Source organism: Stegostoma tigrinum, chromosome 33 (assembly GCF_030684315.1).
Source record: "Stegostoma tigrinum isolate sSteTig4 chromosome 33, sSteTig4.hap1, whole genome shotgun sequence".
Classification (NCBI taxonomy): Eukaryota; Metazoa; Chordata; class Chondrichthyes; order Orectolobiformes; family Stegostomatidae; genus Stegostoma; species Stegostoma tigrinum.
The window spans coordinates 36,533,475-36,552,367 of NC_081386.1; the positions used below are offsets into that span (position 1 = coordinate 36,533,475).

Sequence of the window (18,893 nt, forward strand, 5' to 3'; positions counted from 1 at the left end):
GTGTTATGTCCCGCTTTCTATTTATCTGTTTAGGTTTCCTTGGGTTGGTGATGTCATTTCCTGCATTGGTGATGTCATTTCCTGTTCTTTTTCTCAGGGGATGGTAGATTGACTTGGAGCCAATGTGTTTGTTTATGGAGTTCCGGTTGGAATGCAGCCATGCTTCTAGGAATTCTCGTGCATGTCTCTGTTTGGCTTGTCCTAGGATGGATGTGTTGTCCCAATCAAAGCGGTGCCCTTCCTCATCTATATGTAAGGATACGAGTGACAGTGGGTCATGTCATTTTGTGGCTAGATGTTCATGTATCCTGGTGGCCAGCTTGCGAACAGAGACACGCATGAGAATTCCTAGAAGCATGGCATTCCAAATGGAACTCCATCAACAAACACATTGGCTCCAAATCAATGTGTTTGTTGATGGAGTTCCATTTGGAATGCCATGCTTCTAGGAATTCTCATGCGTGTCTCTGTTCGCAAGCTGGCCACCAGGATACATGAACATCTAGCCACAAAATGACATGACCCACTGTCACTCGTATCCTTACATATAGATGAGGAAGGGCACCGCTTTGATTGGGACAACACATCCATCCTCGGACAAGCCAAACAGAGACATGCACGAGAATTCCTAGAAGCATGGCTGCATTCCAACCGGAACTCCATAAACAAACACATTGACTTGGAGCCAATCTACCATCCCCTGAGAAAAAGAACAGGAAATGACATCACCAACCCAAGGAAACCTAAACAGAAATAGAAAGCGGGACATAACACCAGCGCTTCGTCGGAGGCTCACTGATGATGTTACCTAGAATAGTGACGAAACGTCTGAAAACTAACCTTCCAGCTCAGCGAGCAAACTCACATCCAGAACCTCAACCTGAGCTACAAATCTTGTCAAAACTCGCTAGCTAGGAATTTTGCAGAGGTAATTTCTCTCCTCTTCGTGCCCCCCCCCCCGACTTCCCAAAGTCTGTCTGTCTGTGAGACATTGATCAGGAATGTGATAGAATAGTGTGCGCTTGCCTCAATGGGTGCAGTTTCGACAACACTCCAAGTCAAAGCAGCCTGCTTCATTGGCACTAATCCTAAGCATTCACTCCCTCCTTCACTGATCCTGAGGACCAGCAGTATGTACTAGCTTCAAGATGCACTGCAGAATTTCTCCAAGGCTACTTTGGCAACACCTTTCAAATTCATGACCGCTATAGGCTAGGACAAGGAGCAGCAGACCCGTGGCAACGCCACTGCCTACTCATTCCCCTTCAAGCCACACATTATCCTGTCTCTGAACTATATCATTGTTCCTTCAATGTTAACAGGTCAAAATCCTGGAATTCCCTCCCCAACAGCATTGTTCGTGTATCTGCACCAAATAGACTGCAGTGGTTCAAGAAGGCTGTTCACTGCCAGCATTCCAAGGCCACTAGAGATGGGCAGTAAATGCTGGCTTAACCAGTGACATCCACATCATAGAAAAATAGGAGCAGGAGGAGGGCATTCAGCCCCTCAAACTTGCTCCGCTCTTCATTATGGTTATGGATGATCATCTAGTTCAGTAGCCTGTTTCTGCTTTTTCCACCATATCCCTTTATCCTCAAGTTATATCAAAACTCCTCTGAATTAGTCAATCGTTTGGCCTCAGTTGCTTTCTGTGGTATGAATTCCATAGGCTCACTACAGTCTGAGTGAAGAAATCTCTCCTCATCTCAGTATTCAAATATAGCCCATATCCTTAGACTGTTAGCCCTAGTTCTGGATTCCCCTGCCATCAGGAACATCAGTCCTGCCCTTACATTTTTGTGTCATCCTGTGTGTTGTGTCCACAGCCAGGGGCCTTCAGGCCTTAGCCCTGTTAGAATTTTATAGCCTTCAATGAGATTCCTCCCTCATTTTTATGAACCCCAGTGAATCTAATCCTAACCAATTCAACCTCTCCTCATTTGTCAGTCCCACCATCCTGGTAATCAATCCCATAAATTTTCACCGCGACAAGACCAACCTTCCTCTGATAAGATAAAAACCACCATGCAGTATTCCAAGAGTGGCCTCGCCAAGGTCCTGGATAATTGTAGTATCCCGCTCCTATATTTTCACCATATGATGGTTAACATACCACTTGATGTGGGTTCAGCAGGCAGCCAAAACATGCTGACCTTCAGTAACTGGCATTCAAGAATGCCCAGCTCATTGCATATTTAATTTATACTCATTCAGGTAATGTGCTTGTTTCTGCTACAAAAGTGAATAATGAGGTTATTACAAATCCAGTGAATGATTTTTAACAAAAAAAATCTTTTTACTCAATTAACAGTTTCAGCAATGAGCAGGTTTCAGTTTCACTTCTAGCATTGAACCTTGAATTCAGTGTGTTTTTCTTTCTCTTCATTCATGGATTGTGAATGTCACTGGCTAGACTAGTATTTAGTGCCCGTTTTTAATTGCCCTTGAGTAGCTGATGATGAGCAGCAGCCTATCTATTGTATGTACTCTCAATGGAATTGCGGAAGAGTTAGTGAGATACAACTCATCATAGTGAAGGAAAGGAAGTGTAGGACCAGACAGAATCAGAGGTGTATGGTGCGGAAACAGACCCTTGGTCCAACTCATCTATGCTGACCAGATATCCTAAATTAATTAGCCCCATTTGCCTCATATCCCTGTGAACTCTTCCTATTCGTGTACTCATCTAGATGACTCTTAAATGGTTATTATACCAGCCTCCTCCACTACTTCTGGCAACTCATTCCAAATATGCACTATCCTCTGCATGAAAAAGTTGCCCCTTAGCTTTCTTTTAAATCTTACTCCTCTCATCTTAAATATGTCATCTGACTTTATAAGCCTGTACTCTTGACAATGCACCCTGTCAATGACCCTCATGATTTTATAGCTCTCTGCAAGGCTACCCCTCAGCCTCCAAATCTCTAGAGAAAATAGCCCAAGCCTATTCAGCCTCCTCTTATAGCTCAAACCCTCCAACCTGCTGGGACGGCATAGTGACTCAGTGGTTAGTACTGCTGCCTCACAGCGCATGGGAACTGGGTTCAATTCCAGCCTCGGTCAACTGTCTTTGTGGAGTTTGCATGTTCTCTCTGTCTGCATGGATTTCCCCAGGTGCTCCTGTCAGCATCCTACAGTCCAAAGATGTGTAGGTTAGGTAGATTGGCTGTGGGAAATGAAGTGTTACAGGGATAAGATAGGGGGTGGATCTGGTGGGACGGGGGGGTGGTGTTCAGATGATCATCATTGTGGACTGGATGGGTTGAATGGTCTGCTTCCACACTAGGATTTTTTTTTTAAAAAAAAAACCTGGCAACATTCTTGTGAACCTTTACTGAACCCTTTTGAATAACAACATCTTTCCTACAGCAGAGAGAGCAGAATTGAATGCAGTATTCCAAAAGTGGCCCCACTAACGTCCCGTACAGCCATAACATGACATCTCAACTTCTATACTGAATACACTGACCAATGAGGCAAGTGTCCTGTCTCCCTGCAGCTCCACTTGCAAGGAACAATGAACCTGTATCTCAAAGTCTGTTTGTTCGACAACACTCCCCAGGACCCTAGCATTTTGTATATGTCCTGCCCTGGTTTGCCTTATCTGCATGCAACACTTCATATTTATCTAAATTAAACTCAATCTGTTACTCCTCGGTATGTCTGGTCAAGGTCCTGTTGTGTTCTGAGATAACTTTCTTCACCATCCACTGCACCACCAATTTTGGTGTCATCTACAAACTTACTAACCATATCTCTGATATTCACATCCAAATCATTTGCATAAAGGACAAAAAACAGTGGACCCAACACCAATCCTTGCAGCATATCACTGGTCACAGGCCCGTAGTTCAAAAAGCAAGCCTCTACCGCCAACCTCTGTCTCCTACCTTCAAGCCAATTTTCTATGCAAATGGCTAACTCTCCCTGACTTCATACGATCTAATCTTGCTAACCACTCTACCATGTGGAATCTTGTTGAATGACTTGCAGAAGTCAATATAGACAATGTCCACTTCAAAAAAACTCAAGTTTATGAGACATGATCTCCCACGAACAAAGGCATGTTGACTAACACTAATTAGACCTTGCCTTTCCAAGTTCATGTAAATTGTGTCCCTCAGAATGCCCTCCAACTAACCCACCACTGATATCAGGCTCACTAGTCTATAGTTCCTGGCTTTCCCTTACCACCCTTCTTAAATAATGACACTACATTAGCCAACCTCTAGTCTTCAGCATCTCTCCCATGGCTATCGTTGATACAAGTGTCTTGGCAAGGGGCCTAGGAATCACTTTCCTAGCTTCCCACAAAGCCCTGGGAAACACCTGATCAGGCCGCACGGATTAATAAAACCATAAGACCAAAAGACATAGGAGTGGAAGTAAGGCCATTCGGCCCATTGAGCCCACTCTGCCATTTAATCATGGCTGATGGGCATTTCAACTCCACTTCCCTGCACTCTCCCCGTAGCCCTTGATACCTTGTGAGATTAAGAATTTATCCGCCTCTATCTTGAAGACATTTAATGTCCCGGCCTCCACTGTGTCCCGTGGCAGTGGATTCCACAGGCCCACCACTCACTCTCTGGCTGAAGAAATGTCTCCTCATTTCTGTTTTAAATTTACCTCCTCTAATTTTAAGGCTGTGCCCACGGGTCCTAGTCTCCCGCCTAACGGAAACAACTTCCCAGCGTCCACCCTTTCGAAGCCATACATTATCTTGTAAGTTTCTGTTAGATCTCCCCTCAACCTTCTAAACTGTAATGAATACAATCCCAGGATCCTTGGCTGTTCATCGTACGTTAAACCTAGCATTCCAGGGATCATCCATGTGAATCTCCGCTGGACACTCTCCAGGGCTAGTATGTCCTTCCTGAGGTGTGGGGCCCAAAATTGGACACCGTATTCTAAATGAGGCCTAACTAGAGCCTTAAAGCCTCAGAAGCACATTGCTGCTTTTATATTCCAACCCTCTTGAGATAAACGACAACATTACATTTGCTTTCTTAATTATGGACTCTACCTGCAAGTTAACCTTTAGAGAATCCTGGACCAACACTCCCAGATCCCTTTGTACTTCTGCTTTATGAATTTTCTCACCGTTTAAAAAATAGTCCATGCCTGTATGCTTTTTTCCAAAGTGCAAAACCTCATATTTACTCTCGTTGAATTTCATCAGCCGTTTCCTGGACCACACTCTTAAACTGTCTAAATCTTTCTGCAGCCTCCCCACCTCCTCAGTACTGCCTGCCAGTCCACCTAACTTCGTATCATCAGCAAACTTCGCCAGAATGCCCCCAGTCCCTTCATCCAGATCGTTAATATATAAAGTGAACAGCTGCTGCCCCAACACTGAACCCCGCGGGACACCACTTGTCCCCGGTTGCCATTCTGAAGAAGAGCCTTTTATCCCAACTCTCTGCCTTCTGTCAGACAGCCAATCCTCAGTCAAAGCCAGCAGCTCACCTCGCTCACCATGGGCCCTCACGTTGCTCAGCAGCCTCCCGTGAGGCACCTTATCAAAGGCCTTTTGGAAGTCTAGATAGATAACATCCACTGGGTTTCCCTGGTCTAACATACTTGTTACCTCTTCAAAGAATTCTAACAGGTTTGTCAGGCATGACCTCCCCTTAGCAAATCCATGCTGACTTGTTCTAATCTAACCCTGCACTTCCAAGAATTTAGAAATCTCATCCTTAACGATGGATTCTAGAATTTTACCAACATGTTCTAACCGAGGTTAGGCTAATCGGCCTGTAATTTTCCATCTTTTGTCTTGATCCTTTCTTAAACAAGGGGGTTACAACAGCAATTTTCCAATCATCTGGGACTTTCCCTGACTCCAGTGACTTTTGAAAGATCACATCCAAAGCCTCTGCTATTTCCTCAGCCACCTCCCTCAGAACTCTAGGATGTAGCTCATCGGGGCCAGGAGATTTATCAATTTTTGGACCATTTAGCTTTTCTAGCCCTTTCTCTTTTGTAATGCCTACCGTACTCAACTCTGCCCCCTGGCTCTCCTTAATTGTTGGGATATTACTCATGTCTTCCACTATGAAGACTGATGCAAAGTACTTATTTAGTTCTTCAGCTATTTCCTTATCTCCCGTCACTAGCCGTCCAGCATCAGTTTGGGGTGGCCCAATGTCTAAGTTTGCCTCTCGTTTGTTTCTTATGTATTGAAATAAATTTTTACTATCATTTCTAATATTATTTGCTAGCCTACCTTCATATTTAATCCTGTCCTTCCTTATTGTTCTCTTTGTTATCCTCTGTTTGTTTGTTTTTGTAACCTTCCCAACCTTCTGATTTCCCAGTGCTCTTGGCCATTTTATAGGCTGTCTCTTTTTCTTTGATACATTTCCTGACTTCCTTTGTCAGCCATGGCTATTTAATCCCACCCCGGGTAATCTTTCTTTTCTTTGGGATGAACCTCTGTACTGTGTCCTCAATTACACCCAGAAACTCCTGCCATTGTTGGTCCACTGTCTTCCTCGCTAGGCTCTGCTTCCAGTCGATTTTCGTCAATTCGTCTCTCATACCTCTATTTAATTGTAATACCATTACATCCGATTTTGCCTTCTCTCTTTCAAACTGCAGACTGAACTCTACCATATTACGATTGCTGCCCCCACTATTATGCATTTTAAGATGTCCAGCACCACTACCGTCCATAAAATGGGCAGTTTTCAAGGTATTGCTATTAATTTCTCCACGTTTTCCAGCTTTCATGTCCTCCTCCACAGTAATACTGATGCAACAAACTTATTTACTATCTCACTAGTCTAAATATGTAGACATTGATCTTTTAAAGGGCCCTATTCACTCCCTGGTTACTTTTTGACTTTAATGTATTTGTCGAACCTCTTTGGATTCTCTTTAACCCAATTGCCAAAGCTATCTAAATTACCCTTTTGCTCTCCTGACTTCCCTCTTGAACATAAGGACAGTATGAGTATACTGCTGTAGGGATTCATTTGATCCAGCTGTCAATACCTGACATACCTCATTTTCTTGACCAGAGCCTCTCTTTTTTTAATTAGCTCTCCAGCAATCCCTACGCCTATCAGCCTTGCTCTTCACGCTATTGGTTACATATCTCTGAACTCTTGGTTAAATTTTAAAGACATTTTTCCTGCAAATATCTTTTCTCAGTAAACTTTTGGAAGTTCTTGCCTAATACCATCAAAATTGGCTTTACTCCATTTTCCAACTTTTAGAGCAGGTCTGTTCTTTTCCATAATTATTTCAAAACTAATAGAATTACAATCACTTGCCTCAAAAGACTCCCCCATTGACACCTCAATCACTTACCCTTCCTTATTTCTCAAGCAGATCCAAGTTTTGCTCCTCTAGTAAGTCCATCCATGTACTGAATGCGAAAATGTAATTGTACACACTTAACTTCCTCTCCATCCGAAATGTTAACATTGGAAGTCCCTGTCTATATTTGGAAAGTTAAAATCCCCTACCATTACAACCCTATTATTCTTACAACTAGCTGAGATATTGTCGTCTTTGTCTTGGAGATGAAATTAGCAGATGGTGTGTTCCCATGCAGAGGCCGTGAGTTTGGAAATACTGCTGTAAGAGCCTTGGTCAGTTTCTGCATCACATCTTGTATATCCTATGCTCTGCTTTCACCTCAAAGGTGTAATTGAGAATGGATGTGGTGTCACTTAAACAGGCTACTTTGTCCTGAGTGGCATCAAACTTCGAGTGTTATTGGAGCTGCAGGGATGTTGTTACTGCAGTGTGATAGTATTGATGATGAATTCAGTGAGGGAATGCCATTGAGTGCCAAATGGAGATAGTTAGATGGTCTCTTCTTAGCACTGGTACTTGCCTGGAGCTAATGTGGTGTGAATGTTATTTCTATTGAATTTTGGACACTGAGATTAGTTTCCGCTTATTCAAAAGGGTGGCATTTGGCATCTGTATAGCTTGGAGGTATGGTTTAGTATACGCTTATGTAAGGTGTTAAAGAAATTCAGTGTCTATTTTTGTACAACTCTTAGAAACATTCCACGCCTTAATCGCTATTATCGAAGTCCTTTCTCAGAATTGATCTGTATCCCACCATTCGGAGGCATACAGAAGGGACCAACGAGACATTGTGCATTTCTCCTTCTGTTTCTGGAGAACCTGCATACTGCTGTTATATTTTGAATTGATTGTGCAATTTAAGATTGAAAATATACGGAGAATCCTAACTGTTGTTAATCTATCTAATTCTGTTTGGTGATAAAACCGTAGTTTGGGTGTCAGGCCTGTCTTAGTGGGTAGTTATTTTTTGTCTCGCTAGAAGGTTTTAGGTTAAAGACCCTCTCCAGTAGTTGGGCACAGAAATCCAGGCTCTCACTTCCTTGCAGTGATGCTTTTCAGATGAATCATGAAGCTAAAAATCCATGTTCCGCTAAGTGTGATGGTTGCCAGATCAGAAGCTCAGTTTGCTCAATGAGCAGTGCATTCTCTGGTCACTATCTCTTCGCAGTTTTTGGGTGCTACAATGAGCAAAGCTGCTCTAGTTCCTATTGTCAAGGTTGTCCCCACTCCATTGGCTGTAGAGTGCTGTAATTGTGAAAGGTTATGTATGAATACGCATGTTGCTTTTCTTTGCTCAGTTATGCTCGCAATCTTTGCATAATTCCCTTTGTATATGAGTTGAATAGCACATCTCGGATTGCTCGATTTAACTGAATGTCTTCCTAAGATTCTAAATTACTGTGAAGATAATTGTGCTTTTGTGTATTTAAACAGATTGATCGAACCAAAAAACCTCCACTGAAACAGCCTGATCAACCTCAGCCTAAATCTGAAGTTGCTGGTGCTGACAATCTGCCTGTTCACAATGGACCAGTGATTCCTGATCGATCAACAAAGCCCTGTGTAGGATCACAGCATTCACTGACTGATGAAGAAAGAAATCAGATTCATGCTGAAGCAGCCCTAATTGGTGAGAAGGCCAGAAAGGAGAAAGAACAGCGTGAACGAAGGCAGGAAGAAGAAAGGCAAGAGAAAGAGAGATTGGAGAGAGAAAGGCAAGAAGAGTGTATAGAAAAAGAGCAGTGTAAGAAGGAGGAAAAAGCGTTCAAAATAAAAGCTGAACAAGAAAGAGACAGCAAAGAAAATGAGGAACAGAGCGCACAGGAGCGTGAAGACAGCCAGCAAAAAGAAGAAGCTGAAAGGAAAAGATTGGCAGAGCAAAAAAAGACATCAGAAACAAAAGGCAAAATTGAAAGTCAGATAAGAGATCAAGCTGATCCACAGAAAAGTGGTGAACAATCTGTCTCTGAGCTGGAAGGTTCCCATTGCACAAACTTGGAGAAACAGGTACTTCACTTAGAAATTTTTTTTTAAATGTAACAAGTGCTAATAGAGGTAAAATTACAACCATGATCATTATTCATTTTAGAAACATTTATGTTATGACTACTCTGCAGTAATGAGTGTAACCTGCTGAACTGAATTGTATTTATGTGCCCATTTTTACATTTCGTACAAATGACAGAAATTAGGGGAGTAGATTATTATGATCGGGGCTGATCATCCTACTCAATAGCCACATCCTGCTTTACCTCACAAATTCTTCGATCATTTTAGTCCCAAGTGCTATATTCAATTCTCCCTTGAAATCATGCAATGTTTTGGCCTCAACTGCTTTCTCTGGCAGTGAATTCCACAGGCTCACCACTTTCTGGGTGTAGAAACCTTACCCCCTATCCTTATACTGTGGCCCCTGGTTCTGAAAATCTGTCCCCTATCTTTGGGAGCATCTTTCCTACACCTATCCCATGTAGTCCCATTTAGAAATTGAGATTTCAATGAGAACTCCCACAGATCTTTGATAAGGTGGTGAAAATTGCACTGTGTTCCCGATGTTGTCTCGCCGAGGCACTGTGTAATTAAAGCATAGAACATAGAACATTACAGCACAGTACAGGCCCTTCGGCCCTCAATGTTGTGCCGACCTGTCATACCGATCTGAAGCCCATCTAACCTACACTATTCCATGTACGTCCATATGCTTATCCAATGACGACTTAAATGTACCTAAAGTTGGGGAATCTACTACCGTTGCAGGCGAAGTGTTCCATTCCCTTATACTCTGAGTAAAGAAACTACCTCGGACATCTGTCCTATATCTTTCACCCCTCAATTTAAAGCTATGCCCCCTCGTGCTCGCCGTCACCATCCTAGGAAAAAGGCTCTCCCTATCCACCCGATCTAACCCTCTGATTATTTTATATGTCTCAATTAAGTCACTTCTCAAACTTCTTCTCCCTAATGAGGGCAGCCTCAAGTCCCTCAGCCTTTCCTCATAAGACCTTCCCTCCATACCAGGCAACATCCTAGTAAATCTCCTCTGCACCCTTTCCAAAGCTTCCACGTCCTTATAATGCGGTGACCAGAACTGTACGTAATACTCCAAGTGTGGCCACACCGGAGTTTTGTACAGCTTCACCGTAACCAGAACTCGATCCCTCTATTAATAAAAGCTAAAACACTGTATGCCTTCTTAACAGCCCTGTCAACCTGGGTGGCAACTTTCAAGAATCTGTGTACATGGACACTGAGATCTCTCTGCTCATCTACACTACCAAGAATCTTACCATTAGTCCTGTACTTTGCCTTCCAGTTACTCCTACCAAAGTGCATCACCTCACACTTGTTTGCGTTAAACTCCATTTGCCACCTCTCAGCCCAGCTCTGCAGCTTATCTGTGTCTCTCTGCAACCTACAGCATCCTTCGTCACTATCCACAACTCCACCGACCTTAGTTTCGTCTGCAAATTTACTAACCCATCCTTCTACGCCCTCATCCAGGTCATTTATAAAAATGACAAACAGCAGTGGACCCAACACCGACCCTTGCGGTACACCACTAGTAACTGGTCTCCAGGATGAACATTTCCCATCAACTACCACCCTCTGTCCTCTTTCAGCAAGCAAATTTCTGATCCAAACTGCTATATCTCCCATAATCCCATTCCTCTGCATTTTGTACAATGGCCTACAATTGCAGCAAGACATCCCTACTCCTGTACTCCATCTTTTTCCCCCTTGAAATCATGCACTGTTTTGGCCTCAACTGCTTTCTCTGGCAGTGAATTCCACAGGCTCACCACTTTCTGGGTGTAGAAACCTTACCCCCTATCCTTATACTGTGGCCCCTGGTTCTGAAAATCTGTCCCCTATCTTTGGGAGCATCTTTCCTACACCTGTCCCATGTAGTCCCATTTAGAAATTGAGATTTCAATGAGAACTCCCACAATACTCCATTTGCCTTTTGTTGCTTTTTCTATACCTACATATAATTTCACTGTCCAGCACCAAAGGCTCAGTAGCAACACTACTGACAGAGCCCTGAAGACCATGAGGCCAGTTTAAGGGCAGTTATATGTGAACCAACTGGAGGAAGAAAAGCCTGCTTGAGCCTCTACTTTGCCATTTTACATTTTGCTGCTGCATGGATCTGTTATGGGAGTCCACGTGTTTTCCTGCAGACATAGAACATAGAAAAGTGCAACACAGTACAGGCCCTTCGGCCCCCGATGTTGTGCCGTGGAATAATCCTAATCCAAAAATAAAATAACCTAACCTACATTCCCCTCAATTCGCTGCTGTCCATGTGCATGTCCAGCAGTCACTTAAATGTCACTAATGACTCCGCTTCCACTGGCAAACTATTCCATGCGCTCACAACTCTCTGGGTGAAGAACCTCCCTCTGATGTCTCTTCTATACCTTCCTCCTAACACCTTAAAACTATGACCCCTCGGAGCAGTCAATCCTGCCCTGGGGAAAAGTCTCTGGCTATCGACTCTATCCATGCCTCTCATTACCTTGTACACCTCAATCAGGTCACCTCTCTTCCTCCATCTCTCCAGAGAGAAAAGTTCGAGCTCAGTCAACCTCTCCTCATAAGACGAGCCCTCTAGTCCAGGCAGCATCCTGGTAAACGTCCTTTGCACCCTCTCCAAAGCCTCCACATCTTTCCTATAATAGGGCGACCAGAAATGGACACAATATTCCAAGTGTGGTCTCGCCAGGATTTTGTAGAGCTGCAGCATGACCTCGCAGCTCTTAAACTCGATCCCCCGTTAATGAAAACCAAAACACCATATGCTTTCTTAACAAACTTATCCACTTGGGTGGCACCTTTGAGGGAGCTACGCACTTGAACAACAAGATCCCACTGTTCTTCCACACTGCTGAGAATCCTGCCTTTAATCCTCTATTCAGCATTTAAGTTTGACCTTCCAAAATGCATCACTTCGCATTTATCCAGGTTGAACTCCATCTGCCATTCCTCAGCCCAGCTCTGCTTACTGTCAATGTCTCGCTGAAGCCTGCAATAGCCCTCGATACTATCAATGGCACCTCCAACCTTTGTGTTATCAACAAACATACTAACCCACCCCTCAACCTCCTCATCCAAGTCATTTATAAAAACTACAAAGAGCTGAGGCCCAAGAACAGACCCCTGCGGGACACCACTCAGCACTGACCTCCAGGCAGAATACTTATCATCTACAACCACTCTCTGCCTCCTGTCAGCCAACCAATTCTGAATCCAGACAGCCAAATCACCCTGTATCCCATACCTCCTGACTTTATGAATGAGCGTGCTGTGGGGAACCTTATCAAATGTCTTGCTGAAGTCCATATACACCACATCCACTGCTCAACCCTCATCAACCTGTCTCATGACCTCAAAGAACTCAATAAGATTTGTGAGGCATGACCTGCCCCCCTCAAAGCCATGCTGACTGCCTTTAATCACGCTATGCGTTTCCAAATAGTCTCAAATCCTATCCCTCAAAATTCTTTCCAAAACCTTGCTGACCACAGATATAAGACTGGTCTGTAATTTCCAGGGATTTCCCTATTCCCTTTCTTGAAAAGAGGAACAACATTTGCCTCCCTCCAGTCTTCCGGTACAACTCCCGTGGAGAGTGAGGAAGCAAAGATCTTCGCCAGAAAGGCATGTATTGTTCTGAGGACATCCTCAGCTCTACATGCTTAAATTGTTTCTGTTTGGAGTGTGTGGATGTTTTAAGTGTAAGGGACCTTGAAATTTTTTAGCATGGCCTTTTCAGTGCAAGGAATTCTAGCTTTCTGCACGTGGTACAGGAAGAAGCACCTCCTTTTGCATTGAGATACTACTGCCAACCAAAAGGATATATTCCAAAATATTCCTGCATCTCCACAAGGTGCACTGGGCCGTTAATGGGAAAGTTGTGTTTTGCTCCATTCTCCACTTTATCTGGTAGATCTGTCATTCTAAAAGGGCTATCAAGCTTACTCTCTAACTGTGGTTTAATGAGGAAAGGGCAAGAACTTGGGAGAAGCAGCACCTACCTGTTTACCCAGTGGCATTATGATATGGTTGTACACATGTTAAATAGCAGAAGCATAATTTTACAGGCATAGCTAGGCAATGCCACACACACACCAGCCCAAACATTGATGGTAAATGTCACCTTTGGCAGTGATCCTCACATTCCAAGTACAAATAACACAGTGGGTGTGGAATAAACAAACTGAGTTTACATAATTTCTTGTAATTTAATCTTTGGACTCCTGATATTGTCTGGCAAGTATCTCATTGCATTCTGTCTAAGGTCAGCACTTCCTTGTTCGTATGCAGTGCTGACCACTACTCGGTACTTGGTGATGGGCTAACCAGGGTTTATCTGTTCTTGACACTTCAGTGAGCCTTTACTTTTATGTCCAAGTCTCTTGAGATCTCCACTTGTGCCCGTGTAGCGTTAGACACCGTGAAAGTACCACTGGCAATGGTAGGAGTATGCTTTTACAGTAGTAGTTTTAAAACTATAAATATGAACATAATCAAAAAAAGCAGAATTTATACTTCAAAAAGTGAGAAAATGCTGTCTCTAACCCTCATCTGAACCACTTGGTCTGTTTCCTAATTGCATTTTGGAACTGTGGAATATATGTGCTTGATTTGTGAGAATAATTTTGCTGAGAATTTTTTCTTTTTTGTTTTGGTCATCTGCACCAAGACGTTTAAAGATCAATCTTTATTTAATGTAGGAACATAGAGATACATTAACCAGGGCAAGGAGTGAGGAAATGGGCCGAACAGTTCCAGGCTTACCACCAGGATGGATGAAGGTACAATAACCAAGTTATGATTGTTGTGCAAAAACACCTTCTAAGGGATTCATTTGCATTTCCTGCCTAATTCTAGGAAGATTCTGATGTTTTCTCATCAATCCGTTCAGAGATGTTAGTACGTATTTCTGGAGCAGACAGGGACTCCACCAGGGTTTTTTGGTTCAGTATGGACACTACTGCAGTGCCACAAGTGCCCCTCTGGGACCATTCCCAAATTTTAAGCAAATAGGAATCATGTTTGCCCTCTCCTATCAGCTTATAGACTGCACTATCACAGGCAGACTAGTGATGAGCAAACAATCTGTTCCCCAAAAAGATGTTGCTCAGGATTTCATTTTGTTATTTTACTGTCTTGTGGAACTAACAGCTGTAATAAATAACTCTCAATACATGGAATTCTAACAGCAGCTGTGCACCACAACATTTTGGACCAAAGTGGTTTGTTTTTGATGAATGGGCTTATGGAAATATTGAAAAGTTTGGCACAGAGAGACCATTCAGCCCATCCTGCCTGGGCCAAGCTAGATTTAATTCCACCAAGATCACTATTGGAATGAAGCAGTTGTGGCAATCCAAGTTGTAAACTCTGCAATCAATTATTTATCTTTGTGCAAAGGCAGTCATATGTGTTATTTGCAACAAGGACAGCTTTGAGCAAATAAATAACGCTGTGCCAGTTTTGCCAACTTTTTTCCATTATTTAGTAAGATCGTATCTTTTACTAAGTTTCAGTGTCACTTTTGCCTTCTGTCTACCACAATACCAAAGTCTAATCTTTTACGTAAACCTTACACCTTGTATTTGCTCCTTTTCAGTTTCTTGATGTGGTGACTGGAACCTACCGCTACTATCATTCACCAACTAACTCTGTTCATATGTATCCGCCTGAAATGGTGCCATCAATTACTCCTCCTGCAACCCCCCCAACTCTCAAAGCCAAACCACGAAGTGCAACTGATGTTGACATTCCTAAGTTAAAACGTTCATTCTCCTCACCGGATATTGCTCAAGCTGTTCAAGAAGAGCAAAACAAAACAATGACAAAAATAGTGCCCAGAGTTAATCGGGAAACAAAGTAGGTTCTTTTAATTATTTTCAAGCTATTGTCTGTAGTCAACAATACACTCGACACATTCATTTTCTCAAGTGCAAGTTAAGATCTTATTCAGTAATGTTCTGTTCACAACTTGGACCAGTTACTTGTTCCTGCATCTTCGCTATTGCCGCTGTGGACCTGATGCTCAGAAAACTGTACAAAAACAGAAGTTGCTGGAAAAGCTCAGCCTTTCTGGCAGCATCTGTGAAGAAAAAAATCAGAGTTAATGTTTTGGGTCTGGTGACCCACCGTTGGAACTGAAACATTAATTCTGATTTCAACTTTTCCAGCGACTTCTGTTTTTGCTCCAGATTTAAAGCATCCACCGTTCTTAGTTTTTATTTACTCAGAAAACTGTACTTAGCAAAGATAAACTTGTTTGCTCATTCTCACAACCCCCACGACCACCATACTCCCATCTCAATCCCAACTTTTTTGGTAAATCCCCAATTTAGAATTATGATCTTTTGCAATAATTGCTTCATGATGGTTTTGAATTACCACATCCAAATAATTTTAAGCAGATTTTCCTGTAAAAGGTGTACAAAATCTGAATTTTGTCCATGCTAGTGTGTTTTTTCAAACTGTGAATAGTATAATCTTTTTTGTAATGAATTAAAGTGTGCACCTTGATTATTGAGTAATCAGGGAGTCACTAGTCTCTGCTCTAAATTAAATGGATTTTTAAAAGATTTTTTCATCTTTTGCAGGCCCCCTGGTTACAGCAAAACTGAAATCTCCAGCCCTTCTGCTTCTCAAATCCGAAACCTGAACCCTGTATATGGAGGGATGGGGCGAGCACTGACTGGCCTGCGAAACCTTGGCAATACCTGCTATATGAATTCTATTTTGCAGTGTTTGTGCAATACTCCTCATCTGGCAGAGTACTTCAATAAAAATTTCTACCAACAAGATATTAACAGGTAACAATTACCACTTGTAAGCGATATCATGTTGTGATGAAAGACAAAAAAAGTTGTGCCTTATTGTAGCACTTCCTGTGACTTGGAGTGCTTCACAGTCAGTGAACTGCTGCTGAAGTCTAGTGGCTGTTGAAGCCCAGCAGATTCCCACAAACAGGATAATAATCAAATAACTTTTTTTGAAGTGATGTTGGTTGAGGTTTAATTGCTGATCAGCTCACTGCAAATAACTTTTCATCAAAATAGCAGCCATGGAAAAGATTACATCCAGCTGAGAAGCAAGATGGGACTTGATTTAACATTACGTCTGAAAGTTGGCACTTCTGACATGCACTACTCCCTCAGTACTGCATTGAAGGGTCAGCTTGGATTTTTTTTGTTTTGTTTTTTGTCCAGAGATGGATATAAATCCACAATTTGCTGATTTGAGGTTTGAGTGCTACAGCTGGAATACTTGGACACAAACACTTCAAATTTAACATCTAACATTCATTTATAAACTTTTGGATAGTTTCAGGTGGTGTTGCTTAGAAAGTAAACAATGAGAAAAAAGACCAACGGCCAGTTCTTTTTACAGAATCTCTTACTCCAATGGCTCCTCATGGAAATAGTTAAATGGCCAGGCAGATTGGGAGCCATAATCAACGCACTTCCTGTCTCTCCAATCCAACTCTCAACAGTTCCATATTTGGAATAGTTATGATCACCAATTAGATAAGCAACGTATGTTGATTCTTACCAGCAAAATCCCTATCTCTTCGACTTGAGAAAACAACTTTGACAGTCAATAAATGAGTGATTCCGATTCACAATTCGTTACGTTTACAGTGCTTTTACCTAGTTAACATTGAGGACACAGGTACAAGTTATGCGAGGCTATCTTGGAAAGAAATGTCACTTTTATTGTCCAGTCACTGGCTTTATCACCTGGAAGGAAAAGTACACCCATTCATGGGCCACCACTTGAAGTGCCTTTCCAGTCCATGCACCATCCTGACTTAGAAATGCATTACTTTTGCTGAAAGCCCTAACCTCTCAGTGCCAATCTTTCTTTAAAAAAACTCGCTGTTGCCACCCAGATCAATGCTAACAAATGCTACCTGCAGCTATGATGCCATTGGGTGTCAGAGTGGATTCTAGGCTGAATGGCCTGCTTCCACACCTGTGTGTTATGGAGTAGGTAAGTAATTCACAATGAAATCTTAGACATTTAAAGCTGAAATCTCTCTGATTGTAACTAGACTGTGTATTTCTGCCTTTGCCTTTACTAAAATGTAATCCTGTCACACGGGCCAGCATAGTGGCTCAGTGGTTAGCGCTGCAGCGCCTTGGCACCAGTGACACAGGTACAATTCCACCCTCAGGCAATTGCGCAAACTCCACACGCATTCTCTGTGTCTGTGTGGGTTTTCGCTGGGTGCTCCAGTGAATCCAGAGATGTGTAGCTTAGGGTGGATTGGCTGTGCCAAATTGTCCCATAGTGTCCAAAGACGTGTAAGTTAGGTGGATTAGACGGGGCAAATGCAGGGTTTCAGGGAAAGGGTGTGGTGGTGGTCTGAGTGGAATGCTGTTTGGAGTGGGTGGCTTGGACTTGTTGGGTTGAATGGCCTGTTTCTACACAGTAAGGATTCTGTGATATTGTTGGAAGGTTTGTGTAAAGTGAATAATTTCAATTTGGTTTTTTTTGATAGGTCAAACATTCTTGGTCATAAAGGTGAGGTGGCTGAAGAGTTTGGTGTGATAATGAAGAGCTTGTGGTCAGGTCAATATAAATGCATCAGTCCAAAGGACTTTAAGGGACGCATAGGAAAAATAAATGATACGTTTGCAGGGTATGTGCAACAAGATTCCCAGGAATTGCTTCTGTTTCTAATGGATGGACTCCATGAAGATCTGAATAAAGTAAGAGTTAACAGAATGCAGTGGCATAGTTGCAGTGTGCGCGGTTAGGAGAATTGTGTAAATTGTTTGTTGCTCTCATGCGTGCGCGCTCTGGCTCTGGCTCACGCACACGCTCCCCTCTCATGCGCACACTCCTCGTCTTGTTTAATCATGGCTTTTTAAAGAGAGGTGCAGAATATGGCTTTAGATGAAGTGGCACATGCCCAAGGACAAATGGTCCTCTCCTGTTCAGTAATTTTTAATTTAATTGTTGTAATAGTCTTTCTGGTTTTATTTTCCCTTTTTAACAAAGTGTTTACGCAACTTTCGAAGTGTTAGCTTCCAACTAATGTTGAACCTGTAAAGCCATTAAGATCTGGCTTCTGCTCCAAAGAGTTGCTGCTGCTTTGTTCTAGTATCAGATTGAACTCTAATGCTGTGTTCCAGCTATACTTAGGCTGCAACTGCAGCAACCAAAAATGAAAACTATTGTTCCTGATGTATTGTCCTATATATAAAAAAATGCAGCAGAGGACAACATATTTGTTGGTGTTTTCTTTTATTTATCAGTGAGAGAAGACATTATGCTAAATTTGTGCATTGGGATAGAGGCAATCTTTGAGCTCTCAGATTGTCAACCTACCATATAGGCGCAGATTAAAAGCCTTTTTCTGTTGCATCAGTAAGTAGTTTTCTGATTTATGAAGATCATTATAACATGAGGTGAATTCACGTTTACTCAGGTTGCAGCTGTTTTTTTTTTTCTGCCTAACCAGTAATGCCCACATTCTCTTGACCCTGTGCTCCTGAGATGCTGCTTGGCCTGCTGTGTTCATTCAG

At 42.5% G+C, this 18,893-nt stretch overlaps 1 protein-coding gene across 9 annotated transcripts in view; it reads left to right on the top strand.

Moving 5' to 3' along the window:
* usp8 (ubiquitin specific peptidase 8) overlaps positions 1 to 18,893 on the top strand; it is a 76,806-nt gene that overhangs the window by 46,249 nt on the left and 11,664 nt on the right. For all 9 annotated transcript variants that reach the window (XM_059639253.1, XM_059639252.1, XM_059639250.1 and 6 more), the window contains 5 exons: positions 8,767 to 9,339; positions 14,070 to 14,150; positions 14,969 to 15,228; positions 15,960 to 16,172; positions 17,864 to 18,074. In XM_059639253.1, coding sequence (XP_059495236.1) covers positions 8,767 to 9,339; positions 14,070 to 14,150; positions 14,969 to 15,228; positions 15,960 to 16,172; positions 17,864 to 18,074 — 1,338 coding nt within the window. The remainder of the gene's footprint in view (positions 1 to 8,766; positions 9,340 to 14,069; positions 14,151 to 14,968; positions 15,229 to 15,959; positions 16,173 to 17,863; positions 18,075 to 18,893) is intronic.